This window comes from Corvus hawaiiensis, chromosome 21, assembly GCF_020740725.1.
Source record: "Corvus hawaiiensis isolate bCorHaw1 chromosome 21, bCorHaw1.pri.cur, whole genome shotgun sequence".
NCBI classification, from domain to species: Eukaryota; Metazoa; Chordata; class Aves; order Passeriformes; family Corvidae; genus Corvus; species Corvus hawaiiensis.
In genome coordinates, this window is record NC_063233.1 from 5,889,904 (window position 1) to 5,904,993 (window position 15,090).

The 15,090-nt window shown below is 44.9% G+C and overlaps 1 protein-coding gene across 21 annotated transcripts in view; it reads left to right on the forward strand.

Annotated features, from left to right (window-relative positions):
• DNM1 (dynamin 1) overlaps positions 1 to 15,090 on the forward strand; it is a 66,403-nt gene that overhangs the window by 23,463 nt on the left and 27,850 nt on the right. For 17 of the 21 annotated variants that reach the window (XR_007207807.1, XR_007207805.1, XR_007207806.1 and 14 more), the window contains exons 2-10: positions 234 to 307; positions 1,482 to 1,631; positions 2,006 to 2,209; positions 2,727 to 2,825; positions 3,506 to 3,666; positions 4,541 to 4,683; positions 4,763 to 4,898; positions 6,071 to 6,138; positions 7,155 to 7,293. Coding sequence is in view for 14 of the 21 variants with exons in the window: in XM_048325238.1 (XP_048181195.1) it covers positions 234 to 307; positions 1,482 to 1,631; positions 2,006 to 2,209; positions 2,727 to 2,825; positions 3,506 to 3,666; positions 4,541 to 4,683; positions 4,763 to 4,898; positions 6,071 to 6,138; positions 7,155 to 7,293 (1,174 nt within the window). In the remaining 7 variants the exon portion in view is untranslated. Of the gene's footprint in view, positions 1 to 233; positions 308 to 1,481; positions 1,632 to 2,005; positions 2,210 to 2,726; positions 2,826 to 3,505; positions 3,667 to 4,540; positions 4,684 to 4,762; positions 4,899 to 6,070; positions 6,139 to 7,154; positions 7,294 to 10,371; positions 10,511 to 15,090 lie in introns of all 21 variants that reach the window. The other 4 variants (XM_048325229.1, XM_048325235.1, XM_048325232.1 and 1 more) reach the window with 1 other exon arrangement.

The window sequence follows — 15,090 nt, forward strand, 5'->3', positions numbered from 1 at the left end:
GGAGCTGTGCTGTCACAGACATGGTTAGAGGGACTGTGCTGTGAGTATAAACTACTTCAGAACAAGCTCTTGCCCTTCTCAAGGAGAAGCACTTTGTGTTAATGCCTTAAACTTCTTTGTGCTCGTGGCTGGGACTGTCTCTTAGAACCCATATATACTTATATAAGCAGAAAAGCTGTGAAAAGGGAAGGAAACAATCACTCACTCATCCAAAACTTCCTGTTTCATTTCAGGGACTTTCTGCCACGTGGATCTGGCATCGTAACCAGGCGCCCACTGGTCCTGCAGCTGGTAAATGCCAGCACAGGTATGTGAGCTCCCTTCCCCTGTGTGTCCAGCTGGACTGCTGTGTTAGGAAGGTATTATTTGATCAGTGGCACTGCTCACTAGAGAAAAGAAATAAGAATCTTCCTCAGGAAAAAACACCTGCAGCCTTTTTGCCTGTTTAACATGTGATGCATTAAGTGTCCAGAAGCAAAATGCTTCTTAATGTTTTGTTTTGGTTTTAATTTATTATTCAAGGCTCCATGCACAAACATCATAATTTTCCTTTGCCTATGCAGCTGTGACTCTCATGAGTGGGTAAGACCTAAAAGCCAGATGATCCTGCTGAAAATGTAGTGGATTAAGGGGGTGAGATAATGTACGAAAATCCAGTGTGAGAACAGTGGGGTCTGTAGAGGAAAGATCTGAGAGTTCTGTGGCTGGTCTTTTGGGCAGTTCACTGGTTTTGCTACTTACTTGTAGGATATTTTAATTACCCCTTAATTTATGTCAAGATCTCATCTAGGAGTTGACAAGTGAATGTTTCAAGGTACTCTTCCTGTGCTTGATAGATAGGTTCATCTGACAAAAATTTTATGTACAGTAAGAAGACAATTTAACTTTTAGGTGGCTTTAAAATTGGAACAGAGGGTTCTTGTAGTGGTTAACCTGTTCAAGGACTGATACAAAAAGTCTCAACCACCAGCCAATTCAAAACCATGTCAAGAGATGATTTGGGTTTTTTTTTCCTCTCAAGATTTGGAATCTGTTCTCATAAGTAGTGAGACTGTTGTTTACACCCAGCACTTTAATACAGAGGTACTCCGAGTCCTGGGTACCGAGGTACCTCCCAGTGTAGCTGGGGAAGCCACAGCTGCCACAGGCAGGTGCATGCAAAGTTTGGTAAGTATCAACAGGGAATGTCCTGGATTATTACTTGGCTGAAGACAAGTGAGGATGCCAGCTCTGCTGAGACAGAAGCTGGGCTGTGAAGATGCTGGGCTCAACTGAGCTATCTCAGATGCTGGCCACATAAATATGACTGCAGTAACTTCTGTTCCAACCTGCAGACTCTGTCAGGAAAGGCCCTTGCCAGACTTAATCCCTTCAGTTGTGTTTTGTTGTGTTGTGCTTCAGGATGTGATGCTTTCATCACACTTTTGAGTGTTTCTCTGATTTCGGTGACTATTTCTGGCTCTCTGCTTCTATTTAAATAGAATATGGTGAGTTCCTCCACTGCAAAGGAAAGAAGTTCACTGATTTTGAGGAGGTCCGTTTGGAGATTGAGGCTGAAACAGATCGTGTTACTGGCTCCAACAAAGGGATTTCCCCTGTGCCCATTAATCTCCGAGTCTACTCTCCCCATGGTGAGTCCTAGTGCAGTGGGACCAACTCTTCTAGAAGGCTCTCCAGTCCATTATGAACTGGAAACAAAGTACTGTCGTCTTTTCCCCTTCAGTGTAGCATTTGTGGAAGGACTTTGAGGGCACAGTTTTCCTGATCAGTGTGAAAACAAGTGATTTAAAGGGAAGGGTGATGAGATCATTGACAATCACACTAGAAACAACCTGCAACTAGTTCTTACTGAGCAGTAACAAGAAGGGAATAGAAAGCTCTGTGTGCTTTTGTGTGTGCATCTCTTAACCCCTGTGATATATTGGAGTCACTTTAACTACAGGTGATACTTAAAGACCAGAACATTCCTGCCTTAACAATCCCTTATGCTAACTCCTGTGTCTAGTCCTGAACCTGACCTTGGTGGATCTGCCGGGTATGACAAAAGTCCCTGTAGGGGATCAGCCCCCTGACATCGAGTTCCAGATCCGAGACATGCTCATGCAGTTTGTCACCAAAGAGAACTGCCTCATCTTGGCAGTATCCCCAGCCAACTCTGATTTGGCCAATTCTGATGCCCTGAAGATCGCAAAGGAGGTGGATCCTCAAGGTAAATGTCTCCTAATTTATCCTGGCATTACTAGACAATGGCCTGATTTTCCTTTGGCTGTGATTAGCACAGTAGCTGTGGCTCATGTCTGTTGTCTTGGGATGCATCTTTGCCAACAAACATTCTTGTGAGAGGTATTAGTGAGTATTAACAGTTGCTGTAGTAGAAATTTTGCTACTCCCCTTTCCTTCATTTGTCTAAGCCCCATTTCTGAAGAGTTGAAGAATTTCATTTCCTTTAATCATCTGCATTTGGCCTAGAAAGAACTAGGAAAATATGCTCTAAAATCCTTTTCTGCTGTGGCATAGCTTGTGCATTCAGCAGGATACAACTGAGAACTGGTCTTGATTTTTGTCTGTTTTGCTCTTGTGGCCTCTTGTACGTGATGGGAGCCGTAATGTGTGAGTTTAAGAGCCCTTGAGTAGCTAAGTTGGGCAATCTGTAACCTCTGTGAACAGAAGAAAATAATACATGAGTTGTTTGCTTGATCAAGTATGTTTGTGGTTTTTTTCCGTAGGCCAACGCACCATTGGGGTCATCACTAAGCTGGATCTTATGGATGAAGGAACTGATGCACGAGATGTGTTAGAAAACAAATTGCTTCCCCTCCGTAGGGGTATGTTTCCTCATGCTTTGTCCATGATCTCCTTCCTCTGTTTTCCCTTTGTGAGGTGTCCTGCCCTCATCCTCTTCCTCCAGTGCATCCCCTTCCTGTAACATCTCTTACAACTTGTGGTTAAGCCATCTCTGTTCCAAGCTAAAACTGAGAAAAGTTGGGGAACCAGGCTCAGTCATGCTGTTTAACAGGAACTTTTTAGGTATTTATACCTTGATATGTAGTCCTAGCAGAAACACAACCTTATGCTCTTATCTTTACTTTCTTTTCAATAAGGTAAGCTGTGAAAGATGTCTAAAACACCCCTCTTGCTGCTATAGTAAAGAGATTAAATAATTCTGGGCTGTGATACATGGCTGTGGCCATGGCAAAAGTACCTGTGCTAAGGACTCATAACAGGAGAGTCTGAAATAAATGAGACTGGAGTGTGCTTTGTGTTTGGGGAGCAGTAATAAATAAGCTAATTCTCTGTTCCATACCCATTTTTGTCCTGCACACCAAAATGTCAGAAGCTGGGCCGTTCAAGGAAATTCTAATTTTAAACTCTTCCAATTGCCCCTAATAATGTGTTGCCACTAGAATTCCCCTTTTGTAATGCTGCTGGCTGAGTAACTTCCTTCTCAAGTCTGAGTCTCATTTACATCTTTGCAACCATCTGATCTCTAACCCCACTCTCACAGGTTACATTGGTGTGGTCAACAGAAGTCAGAAGGACATAGATGGCAAGAAGGACATTCAGGCAGCTCTGGCTGCAGAGAGAAAGTTTTTTCTCTCCCACCCAGCCTACAGACACATGGCTGATCGCATGGGAACCCCCTTTCTGCAGAAAGTACTGAACCAGGTACTGTCCACAGTCAAGAACTGCTGCCCTTGGTGTCATTGGCTGTGAAATACATTGAGGCCAATAATGGAGCTTGCCCACCAAAGGCAGAGAGAGCACAGCATTTATCCTTTCGCTTTCAAATTCAATAGTTGGTTCGTGGTATATGCACTATTAGGATGCAAGGTCTTTCTGGATAAGTTAAAAGATACCTTCTAAATTCTTGTGATCTCAGTATTTATGGCATACTGATAGTCATTTCCCATTTATTGAGGCTACCTTATCCCTATTTTTCATACAGTAGCAATTTACTGTTGCTTCCCTCTCTGCTCCCTTGAAATACTCTCTGAAGTGAAGAGGGTCTCTTTCCTGTTTCTCCTTATTCAAATGTTCATCTTTAAACTGGAGTTTCCCGCAGCTGTGCTTTGTGCAAACCCTCTTATTAGAGCCCCATGAGTGATTTTGGCTCCTTCCACCTTGCCTTTTCACCCTTTTTTTTTTTAGAAAGGGCTTTACCACCACATCGGGTGTCAATGGTGTGCTAATCTGAAGGCAGAATAGCCTTTACCTCTGTGTAAATAGCAAATGCTAATACTTGTATGTGAAGTTTATTCTTGGGTTTGAATCAGCAGGTTTGTGTGGAGGGGAGTTTTGCACCAGACTAGAAGGTAAATGGAAGGTGAAGAGTAGAGGGGGGCAATAGGCAGGAGCTGGGGAGGGGGAATACCTTCAGTTCGTAACTGGTATTTGTCCTGGGGTAGACATTTTGTTAGGACCACACAGAAGAATTGAACACAGAGAGGAGCTTTCATCTGTTTTGTAGTGTGGAGGCAGCAAACTCTTCCCAGTAACTACCTAGAGGTTTACTGTCGTCTTAAACCTTCTTCTTGTGCAGCAATTGACCAACCACATCCGTGACACGCTGCCAGGGCTGCGGAACAAGCTCCAGAGCCAGCTCCTCTCCATTGAGAAGGAGGTGGAGGAGTACAAGAACTTTCGTCCTGATGACCCTGCTCGCAAGACCAAAGCTCTGCTTCAGTAAGTGGCCTCAGTGTCCCTTGCTAGAAAGGACTGCTCAGCGATGAGTTCCACTTCATGCTCTTGGGTTTTCTTTCAGGATGGTCCAGCAGTTTGCTGTGGACTTTGAGAAACGCATTGAAGGCTCTGGAGACCAAATTGACACCTATGAGCTGTCAGGAGGAGCTCGGATCAACCGCATCTTCCATGAGCGTTTCCCCTTTGAACTGGTGAAGGTACTGCTTCCCCGTGCTGCTGAGATATGCTTTTTGTTGCCTGTTATCTGTTACTACTTCTGTCTGCCTCCTTACTCCTCTTGCTATCTTTCATCAGCAGACTTTCTCTTCAGCTGCTTTGTTTCATGGTTTTCCCTTTTAACACCTTTTTTCACTTGTTTGTCTCCTTTGTTGGGACCTTCCCATAGTGCTGACCCTTCCCTCTGTCCCTGTTCTTGTTACAGAACTTAACTTTCTCTGAACTAAATGACAATATTTCTTTGGCTTAATTCCTAAATGCTAAATTAAGTGTGAAAAATCACTTTAACACAACCAATGGTAAATCAATGACTGAATGCCCTCACAGATATTTCATGTCAAAGCTACTATGACTGAATTTCATATAGAAGGGATGGTGCTGAAACTTGTACTTCCTTGCTCCTGAGCATCAGACTGGACCTAAAGTTGGCCTAATAGATACCTAAGAAGCAGGAAGAAGAATTGTAGGTATACCTGGGATTACTTCTGTCTGTCCCCTATCAATGGCCTAGAGGTGGGAATAGTGTAGAAACTGTACTCCCCTCTTGAAAGTGGAAGAGGATTTTTATTGAAAGACATTTTTCTTGGATGGTGAAGTACACTAACCTGATAAAGAGGGATACTGAAAATCTTTTTTTTTAATGTTAGGTGGAACAGATTTGAGAGCCAGATCTTTCTGCTTCATTAGTTTTTGCATTCTGCTTCCTTTTTTTTTGACATTTGAATAAGATGAGGCCATTCTAGTGAAATAAATAGCCTTGCTTGTGTTAGATTTACAATTCACACCAAATGGTTTATCCATTTGTGGTGTTCACTGAAAATGCAACTGCCAAGATCTCATGTTAAATGTTGTGAGGCAAACCAATTTGCTTTAGAAAGCCATCTAGCACTTCAGTGCTTTATCTCAAAGAAGCTCCTTAAGAGCAGCTGGGGCATCTGTAAGTGGAAGCCCTTAGCTGTTCACGTGTGTCCAGGGTGTCCTGCTTTGGCCACAGCAGTTTTATGGCTGGACTCTGTATCCAACGCTTGGGCTAGTATCTCATGTGTCACATGGTAGTGCTGGCATGGGACCTCTTCTCTGCAAAGTCTGCTGCTGTGTGCTGCTATGCAAATCAGTGTCATAAAGTTTCTGATGGAATTCTGTCCTGGTGCAGATGGAGTTTGATGAGAAGGAGCTGCGGCGGGAGATCAGCTACGCCATCAAGAACATCCACGGTATCAGGCACGTATCACGCACTAGGCAGAGCTCTGGCTGAAAAGCCATGTAAATCCTTCTAGACCTTCCAAATGGAGTTGAAGACTTCAGAGGTACGGTAGGTCAGCCAAAGGGAGGGATAACCTCTGCCTTGAATCTGGGAGTAGGGACAATCATTCAAGTGAGTTTGCTTTCTTTTCCCATGTGGGAGTCACAGAAGCCTAAAAGGTAAAAGCCTGGGTAACTTGACATCTTTTCAGTCCTTCTTGGGCCTTCACATATGAAAGGGTAGGAAGAGGGATACAACCCCATATTACTGCTTTGTTTAATTAAAACTAAAATGTTGATTTTCACATTAACTAGCAGTTAGTTGTTCAAAACAAGTGTTGGTACAGAGCCTCTCCTCCCCTAGAGATCTGAGGGAGCACTGGTGTGCCCATCACCAGGGTCCCACTGGTCCCACATAGTTAGCAAACAGGTTTGTGTTCCCTTCAGTGTGAAGGTGAGTTGTCAGAAAGTTCAGCCCTGAGACCCTGAGTTGTGCTGCTCCTGGGAAGGTGCCTGTTGGAGCCCTTCCTGCACACAGGGATGTGTACAAACACTGACCTAGATTTATTTTTATTCCTTTCTCTTGGTCAGTTGCCAGCTGAACTTGATAAAGGGTGTCAGAGGTGTCAGTGTCCTAACTATCAAGAAAATCTTCCAGAGCAGGCCTCATCTCCTGCACAACTCTGAGGTCAAATACACTGTGGAGGGGTCAGCCCCTGCCACCCTTAGGCTGAGGTAAAATGGTAACCTGGCCATGGCAGTCCAGCTAAGATCCATTTTGCCCTCAGCACCTCCTTCCTGGGAAGTGCCAAGCATCCCTCATTTTTCATGGACTCCAGTCATGGCTTGTCCAGGGGACATGACACTTTCCAGCCTAAATGTCCCGGGTTTTGGTGATGGCGGTGCCTGCTCCGAGATGTGTGTGTAACGCTGTGACATTCTCCTTGCCCCTTCTCCCCCTCCTGCCTTGTCTTGTCCCCACCCTGGGTGTTTAGAACCGGTCTCTTCACACCTGACATGGCCTTTGAGACCATTGTGAAAAAGCAGGTGAAGAAGATTAAAGAACCTTGCCTGAAATGCGTGGACATGGTCATTTCGGAGTTAATCAATACTGTTAGACAGTGCACCAAGAAGGTAACCAGAGGCAGCATGGAGTTGGCACCTTCCACCCGCTCGCTGGCTGCGGTGCAGCATCGTGACCTGGGCAGGGATTTGCCTGCAGCCACACTTGGTGTTTTCACCACCTCCTCAGCATGACTAGACCTGAGCAGAGCCAGCCTGGAGCGATCCAGCCAACAAGCCAAACAGAAAGGAAGCACTGTGGGATGTGTGCCATGGCCCTGCTCTGTGAATCTTTTAGAGCTGGGATTTAAATTTTGTGCTCTCTGTTCTTGTAGAAGTTAGAGGGTTAAGCTGTTGGGGGATGTATGGGGCTGAAATTCAGAGCTACAGCACTTACGGTTGTGGGCTGTATCTCAAGGAAACGTTGCTGTGGTGTTTGGCTTGGTTTCTGGCTGGTTTGGTCCATATCCTAATCTGGAATGGCAGCACATGGCTGAGAAGAAGCAAGTTAGAAATGTTCATCAGCCTCTGGGGTCCATCTGCTCTCTCTCTCTCAAGAGAGGGCATCAGGCTTTGCCCTTTGGGATCCATACTGGTATTTTTTGGGGTCAGGGGAGGGAACCTGCCTTGATTCTGCCCTTTGGATGTGGCAGCTTTTGTTTATGAGGTTGGGGTTGAAAGAGAGCAAGATAAGATGACTCGTGCCATCTTCTCAGCTATGACTTGCTGCTTCAGGTTGGGCTGGGTGCTGGTGAAAAGGCACCTCAGTTAGGATTAGGTGGGCACTGGGAACTGGACTCGCCGCTGGCTATTCAGGTGCAGGTAAATGGGCACTGCAGGGGGTTTCCACAGAGTCTGACCCCCTCTCTGCAAGGGTGGGGACAGGTGCCCAAGTGGTAACACTTGCCATCCCTTGCACAAGTGCCTGGTCCTTAGGGCCAGGAGCCTCAGTAGAAGGGCTCAGGTGTGCAGGCACGTGCTTTGCCCCCCAGGACAGACTGGGAGAGCAAAGTGGATGCAGTGAGAGGTTGCTCAGGTTTCTAGAGTGCTGGAGGAGCTTCCTTTTTCTGTCCTGCTGTCCTCTCTTGGGGTGTGTGACTGTGGGAAGCACCCAGAAAATTGCCATTAGAGCCTGTTGACAGGTAAGCACAGGCCCTCGGGCTGCCAAGTATCCAGAGTCACCTGCTAACTGGATCAGAAGGGCCCTCCTTTTTCATGCCCTCTGAAGCTTCTTTTGATTTGTTCTCCATCCATCAGTTGCTATTCAAAACTTCCCATTGATTCTTTCCCATTGCATCCTTTCCTTCACTATTTCTTACTTCATTGTTTCTTTTTCATTCCTCTTTTTACTGACAGTTTTAGAATAAACCATCTGTTCCGAAGGCAGCAGTTCCTCAAGTGATCAGGTAGTGGGTACAGCAGGGTGGGAAATACAGGAGGAGAAAAGACCACATGGATGGAGGGGAAATGTCACAGATTCAGGAATAAAGGATTCCATTTCAACTTGGATCCTACTGCTAAGGTGTTCATGGTTGACTTCAGTTCTAGTTGCGCTGTGTGTGCTCTAGTAGCCATAGTTACTATTTTGTATATGAAGAAAGAAAATACTGTCATTCAGGTGATACTCAGGTACTGTAGGGGACTAATTTTTAAAAAAAATCAGATTTCCCCTGAAGTCTGGTGGGGGAAACAGCATAACTTGAGCTTAGATGGGCAGCTGGGTTAGTAGGAATCCTCTACTGGGTCAGAGGGTGTGAACTGAACTCTGGAAATGCTCTTGCTTTGCTCAAAAGGGGCATTGTTGGCACCTAGGGAGAGACCCTTGGGTGAATCCACATCCTGTAATATATTCCAACTCTTCGCTGCTTAAAAGGCAGAGTGGTTGTACATCTCATAATACGTGTTGAAGAGTGTTTCAATACTGATGTTGCTTGGGGACTTGCAGGTGTTATCTGCAGAGATGTGGAAGATGAGGTGAAGGAGTAGATACCTGATTTACATGAAGTGGTGGTTATTTATAGCCATCCCAGGATTTGTTGTTAGCTGCAGGCACCCCAGGTGTGGTTATAAACTGCAGCTTTAGAAAAGTAGTATCCCCTTCCCATGCCAAGGGGATGTTATTCCCTGAAAGTACTGGCAAAGCAGTAATGGCCCATGATAAGACAAGTAACTCAGATTGTGTAACAAAGAACATCCTGGTAGAAGCTCTGAAGTGTTAAAAGAAGTGCTGAAAAACTTTTTTTGGGTGCAGTAGTCTTGAATTGGATTGATCCTGGCTATATTTTAGTAACTTTAGTTTCTGTGGACTTTCTGTTCTTCCTGAGTGGAGCCACTGAGAACACAGACCACATAATATCAGGGGAAATTAATAGTTCCTTATAAATCACAGCAGGCCTGTGTTGGGTCTGATGCTGCAGGTATAATGGGTGCTTTGTATAGCTATGGATGTCTTGTAGCATGTTTGCATTTTCCTAAATGGGTACATCTGTTCTTACTGAGGAGGTTGATGTTGCAGGGAAGGTGGGTGAGATGAAATATGTTCTGTAAGTGGAGTGGTTTGTCCGAATCCCTGAAACTGAGAGACTCTGGTTCAGTTCTGCCAAAACAAGATACAAGTGATAGACCTCTGCAGGTCTTAGCCTGGCTCCTGTTCAGGCTTCCTGCAGCTGAAATAAGGAAAACTTGAGGGGGAGATAACCATGGCGGGAAGGAAAGGGAAATAAGATAAAGAGATATGAGAAATGGTGAATGTCTAGGAAAAGAGGCAGTGGCTCACTGGCAAGAAGCTTTGTCTTGAAATCCCAAGAAGCTTTCCTTCAGGAAGTGATCACTTGATCCCTGGGGGCTCCATTCACTCATCTTGCTCTTGACAGCTCACCATTTCACTGGCCCAGCTGCTCCTACCTCATTCCCCCTTTGCCACTTCCATTTGCCTGTAGACTCTCCTGATACTTGGCAGTGCACAGGCCCCATAGCAATGCTCACCTGGTTCAGTAAGCTAATGGAATGAACCAAAATCTCACTTCTCATTTTGCCTTGTGTTTTCTCTCTTCTCCCTTTTCCTTCCTTCTTTCTTCCTCCTTCCTGCTCTTTCTCTGCTTTGCTTTCTTCTTCCTCGTTGCTTCCTCCCACCCTTCCCCTGCCATGCAGAACGGGTCTCTTCACGCCTGACCTCGCTTTTGAAGCCATAGTGAAAAAGCAGGTGCAGAAGTTGAAGGAGCCAAGTCTGAAGTGTGTGGATATGGTAGTGAGTGAGCTCACATCCACCATCAGAAAGTGTAGCGAAAAGGTAAAGAAACAAAAAATCAAAGAAAGGTCAATGCCCACCCCCTTCCCACACACTTCCATGCTGTTTCTCCACACACACGCCTGGAACTCCAGCAAATCTCCAGAGAGAAAACTGATATAACGATGCATCTAAAGGAGAGCAGCAACCTGCAGGTACAAGAGCAGTTTAAAGGCAGGCCAAGGGAAGTGGGTGACAACTGATGGGCTCTTTAGCTGAGCAGTGAGCTGGGACCCAGTGGGTTACTCTGGCATAACCTTTTCCTCTGTCCGTATCAGTGTGGATCAAACCCTTTGTAAGACCAGTTTGCTGTGCCATTGCCTGCACATTTGGAACTTCTTACTTGTTATTTCTGGGACCCCCTTAAATCCAGATACCCTAGAAAAAGATAAAAAGCCAGAAAAAGACCTCCCATCCCTGCAGCATTAGTGGTCTGCAGTGAATATTGACCAGTAGCATCTACAAAACAGCAGTTGATGAAAAATTTGAGGTGCAAGATGTTCTGCAAGAGACATTCAGAATTCCAAAAGGCTTTGAGAAAAGCTTTGCCAGGCATTACACTCTCTACATTATTTTCCTGCTGATTTCTCACTCCATGAACTATGCTCAGTGGGAAGTAGTGTGAGGCTTTTCCTTGCATGTGGTGAACCACAGGAGGTGAAGCCTGAGGGCAGCAGCAGGTGGAGAGTGGCAGGGAAGGTGTCAAATACTTATTGGAAGCTGGGGCACGAGTGGCTTTGATTCCCAGGCTGGTTCCCTCCAGGAGAGGGCACTACATGCCTCCTCAAAAAAAAAAGGCAGATGTGGCAATTGGTGTAAAACTTACCAGTGAGGGGCTAGAAACATGTGGCACAACAGAAGTGTGTTCTGGAAACTGAGTTGGAAAGGACTGTTTCATGGGCTATTTTAGGACTTGGGAATTACAGTTTCCTTCTTCCAGGGTTACAGCCAGACTCACCAGCATTTTGGTGAGCCCTGAATTGGGAAGGAAGGGAAGATAGGAGTTGATATGAGTTCAGAGTGAGGGCAAAAGATGAGTTAAAAAGGTCTGGCTCACATTTGGAATGCAGAGCTCATCACCACCTCTGTAAGGACACATCTTTGACATGCCCCAAGCTCTGCCCAGTCTATTTCTTGAGGAGTCCTGGTGTTGCCAGGTTGTGGGGGCTGATGTGGTGAGGCAGAGTAACTCCTTCCCAGCCTATTTCTAATGCTGATTTTTTATTTTGATGGGTGTGATTGCTTGCACTGTGTTCTGTAACTGGCTGGTGACCTCTGCTCTGGTTGGGGAGAGAGAAGGATGATGATAAAAACCCCAACTGTGTTGAATTCTAGTTTCTCTATTGGACCACGTCATTAGAGTGGCTGGATACTGACTTGCTCTGTGGATTTTTAATCCATGATGTGATGGATGACCCTGTGAGGATATGCCAAGATGATGCAACCTGGGTAATCCTATAAGGAAGGTGATAGTGACACTGTAGGAGACTAATGGCTATGGTTAAAGCCAGAGAGGCCAGGGAGACAGATGTTAGATGTAAAATAACTGCCTGAATGAAAACACGTAGCAATAGTACTGGAAGATAAAAGGAAGACTTTAGTAATGCTTAAAGTCAAATGTCTGCATGTAGTGAGAAGGTTAATCTTGCCTGTACCTCGCTCTGAAAGAGGAGAAAGAAAGAAAAGGCCACTTAAGGATTGCAGCTGGACTAAGATGGGTTCTGATGGCATAAGGTAGTAACAGCACAGGGACATTAGTTAATTTGCAATATTTATTTTGCATGTTATAGCTCTAACTGCTTGACATGGACGAGAGCATGTGCTATTAGGGGAAGCATCTGGAAAAGGCTATTTTAGGACTGATGCTAATTGTAAGGTAATACCCAGCCTGCCCTGTTGTGGACTAATGCTGCCTTTCAGATGACAAAAACCTTTAAACTCACCAGAAGTCCTGCAAGGCTTCTGGAAAGGAAGGCTGCTTGGGCTAACACCTCTTGAATTAGCTTAACAGTCCTGTAGCCTTGGTTTGTTGCTGTCCTGAACTGTTGTGTGTTATTGTTTATGTTCTCTCACAATTATTTCATTTCACCCCAGATGGTGAAGAAATCATTGTATGTGCAGCTGATAAAGCTGTGTAGATTGAATATTATGAGACTATCAAAGAACACAGAAGGTGACAAACCCATCTGTGTTCACAGAAGTACAGTTTTCTTGTATGAAAAGTTGACTATTTCTTGACTCTTAGACAAAGTTGAGGGCTGAAGAGGATGGCCGTTAACAGCTGTCCTGTGACTGGCCTGATTCTGAGCTTCTTGCTATTGGAGAGTAGCTCCAAAAGCAGCAGAAAGCTGGTGTAAGCATGCTCCCTTACATTTAGGAGGATAATGTTCTAGCTAGTGTTTTTCCAAAAGCAGGAGCCTTCTGTGCCAGACTGCACTGCAGCGTCTCACAAGTGCAGGAAAGTCTTGCAAGTCAGCAGCCCTTCAGCTGAAGGTTGACCTTTGGTGTGCTGGCAAGGACTCCTAGAATCTGCAAAGAGGGGAACTAAGGAACATTGGGACAATTTGGTTTTCAAAGAGGGCTGTAAGCTTGTATTTTGATTAAACAGGAAAACGATGCTAAAACAGGATCAAACCTCACTTAGCTGGGACACGATCCCAGGCTGACAGACGTTACCCCTCGAAGGGTCGCCTGCTCTCCTGTCTTTCAGAGTTATGGCATTTCTGGGTGCTGTTTGTCCTGCTGGTGATAACTCCTTGCCCCTCTATACCCTGTTGCATGTTCCTTGGTGGTGTGACATCCTATGGCTTGTTTATCTCTTTCCTTGCCCACCCTTGCTGCTCCTGTGCATGCTTGGGGTCAGAAACTCCTGCATGGGGACCAATGCTGCCAATTTATTTTTGCACATGAATGTTGCTGGACAACCTTGTTTCTGAATAAACTACAACTTGTTTTGCACTTTGTGTGCATTTGAACTGGTTGGGACTGGGATGGTGTGGGGAGGTTTGAATGTGGTTTTTGTTTGACTGTGTTTGTTGTTTTTTTTTAATTTGAAGCAAAGAAGCTGAGACTTGCTTAAAGGTTTTCCAACTTCCTATTTTTCTGTTTGACATAACTTGCCCATCTATCCTTTGCCAACCCCCCAAAGAAAACAGGAAGCTTTCCCTGTCTGTTTCTGAAGCAACCAGCTGCCTGAACCAAAAGATCACGGAGAACACCCAGTTTTTGCTGTCAAGACAAGGTGGTACAGGGGAACTAATTCCACTTGTTTTTTCCTGCTTCTGTGGCCTTCAAAACCAAACCACACATTTAAAAATAGTGTCAAATCTGGTCCAAATTCCAGTTCTAGGCTATTGCAACTTGCTTGACTGCAGGGGGGCTTAAAGAGTTTGAAACTGTTTGTAGGCAGATGTTAGGAATATTGGTGGTGGTTAGTGTGGGATCTGGCTTCCAGTAGTGATGCTGCACTTTTTGAGGCTATTCCTTGTAGCATGTTATAATTATGTATACAAAACAAAGGGCAAACCGGTTTCAGAAGAGGCCCTCATAAACTGGGGGAACAAAACAAATGCAGTACAGGTCATGGGCAAATGAGATTTTGTTTTTTATGCACCCCCTTGAGCAGGTATAAAAGACTGATATTGGGAAATACTGTTTGCCATCATAGTCAAATTGGAGGTGATATTAAAAAACCGCAGGGAAGATAGTTTCACAAGGAATAGGTGAAGTAGGGAAGAAAGGGCTGGATTCTGGATCTAGAGGATTAATTTTATTTGACTGTGTTGGGCTTGACCTGAAATGCAACAGTTGCTGCTGTAGGAATTACTAGAAATTTATGACTCTAAGCAAGAAGGCAGGTGCTGTGTGAAACCCAGAGGACTTTAAAGGTGCTGATTCTAGAAGTGTAACTCAGGTATTATCTCTGTAGATAATCTTGCTTTGAATCACAGCCACTAAAGTCCTTCTGCTTCTCAGTGTGAGCAGGAAAGTATTCACTCCTCAGTAACGTGGCAAAAAATGTGCTGTAGATGCAATGTGAACATAGATATGTAATCCTGCCCCAACACAGTGGAGAACAGGTAGAAGCAGTTGGATGCCCAGAGCACGGTGTTTCTTGGAGACACGAACCCTTGAGCTGGTCAGATTCTTTGTCTCTGTTTGCAGATGTTGGAGAGAGACAAATGCTTTCACTTAGTCCCTCAGCAAACAGGGACTGAAATCCACTTCACTTCCTATATGACTTAACAGGTTGTAACAACAGGCCATTCATGTGCTTAGCCTACTACTACAGTGAAATGCTGAACAACCAGAGAAACTACTCACTTTAACAGGAAAAAGCCAACAAGCAAGAAGCAGTGCACTTATATCTGGGGTTTGCCAAAAGCCTCATGACAGGAAGAATGTGGTGAGTTTGGACCAGGTCTCTGGTGAGACAGAATGGTTGCTGCAATAGTGAAAAGGGCTTTTCTCTAAAGCCCAAAGCAAGCAGAAATTAGCTTTGCCCCCAACAGACCTCCAGGAACTTGGAAAAATCTGTCTGCAAGTCCAGCTTTCTAGATCTTCCCTCAAGAATATCTGATAGC